Genomic DNA, 1,460 nt, shown 5'->3' on the forward strand with positions numbered 1-1,460 from the left:
GAGGGATTGGGAAGGGTTTTGTGAAGTGTTTTAGGGCGTGTGTTTTGGTATGTGAGGAGTTTGTTAGATATGGGTTATTAGATGGGGGGGGGGGGAATTTGGACTGAAGAAAGAAAAAAAATAGAATGATACAAAAAAATAAGAACAAGTGTAAATTAACGTAAAAAAAACATCCCTGAGTAGCGCGTTCAGATGCGCGATCGTTCTAGTCTAGCGCGTCCACGGCAGAGAGTTTTGCCAATTTAGTGCGTTCGCTAGCGCGATCGCGCTAGTAGCGCGTTCACTAGCGCGGTCCATGCAGAAAGTTTTGGCAATTTAGCAGCGCGGCCACTAGTGCGATCGCGCTAGTAGCGCGGCCATTAGCGCGGCCGCGCTAGGAGGCTTCAAAATTTTTTTTTACACTTTTCACCTGATTTTTCCATTTTTCGATTGCCTTATCATCCGCCCATTGTCACCTGCACTAGTTAGCATTTTCAAAAACTCACAATTAACTACTACTACCATCGGGTTGCCTCCCGATCAACGCCTTAGTTAACGTTGTGGCACGACGTAGATCAATCGCATTTAAGGCTCGCTCGACCTTTGTGGTTCAACGAGAAGCATGACGGACAGCTCTTTTGGTTCATCCATCCCCACATACAGTTTGGGTCGTTGTCCATTAACCTTGAAGGTGTTAGTTCTATCTTCACTGGTTATCTCCACATCCCCTGACGGGAACACTTCGGTCACCCTGAACGGCCCAGACCATCGGGACTTAAGCTTACCAGGAAACAATATCAACCTCGAATTGTACAATAATACCTTGTCTCCGGGTTTGAAATTTCTATCCACAATGTGTTTGTCATGCAGCATCTTTATTCTTTCCTTGTAAAGTCTCGTGCTTTCAAAGGCATGATATCTGAATTCCTCCAACTCATGCAACTTTGTCAGTCGATTTTCTCCAGCCTCATCAGGGTTCATGTTCAATTGCTTTAGTGCCCACCAAGCTCGATGTTCTAGCTCCGTAGGCAAGTGACAGGCCTTCCCAAATACCAACTTGTACGGTGACATACCGATAGGTGTTTTGAATGCAGTCCTATAGGCCTAGAGCGCATCGTCAAGCTTTTTCGCCCAATCAGTTCTTGTGGCGTTTACAGTTTTAGTGAGCACACTCTTGATCTCACGGTTTGAGACCTCTACCTGTCCGCTTGTTTGAGGGTGATACGGGGTTGCCACCTTGTGGTGCACGTCATATTTGGCTAGTAACTTCTCAAAGACACGGTTGCAAAAGTGCGTGCATCCGTCACTAATAATGGCTCTAGGAATCCCGAATCGGGTGAATATATTCTTCTTCAAGAACCTCACCACCACCCTCGAATCATTGGTGGGGAATGTTGTAGCTTCCACCCATTTGGATACATAATCTACTACAACAAGTATGTACTTATTGCCGTAAGAACTGAAGGGACCCATGAAATCAA

The 1,460-nt window shown here is 45.7% G+C and overlaps 1 protein-coding gene across 1 annotated transcript; it reads right to left on the bottom strand.

Annotated features, from left to right (window-relative positions):
* Positions 1-564: 564 nt before the first annotated feature.
* On the bottom strand, positions 565-1,050 carry LOC104238055 (uncharacterized). Its single transcript, XM_009792329.1, has one exon. The coding sequence runs from the start codon at positions 1,048-1,050 to the stop codon at positions 565-567; it is 486 nt and encodes a 161-aa protein (XP_009790631.1).
* Between the last annotated feature and the right edge of the window lie 410 nt (positions 1,051-1,460).

The sequence above is a fragment of the Nicotiana sylvestris genome, chromosome 1, assembly GCF_000393655.2.
Source record: "Nicotiana sylvestris chromosome 1, ASM39365v2, whole genome shotgun sequence".
Classification (NCBI taxonomy): Eukaryota; Viridiplantae; Streptophyta; class Magnoliopsida; order Solanales; family Solanaceae; genus Nicotiana; species Nicotiana sylvestris.

What these genes read in the sequence shown, in the direction of transcription:
- LOC104238055 (XM_009792329.1), bottom strand. Translation starts at nt 1,050, where the DNA reads ATGTCACCGTACAAGTTGGTATTTGGGAAGGCCTGTCACTTGCCTACG.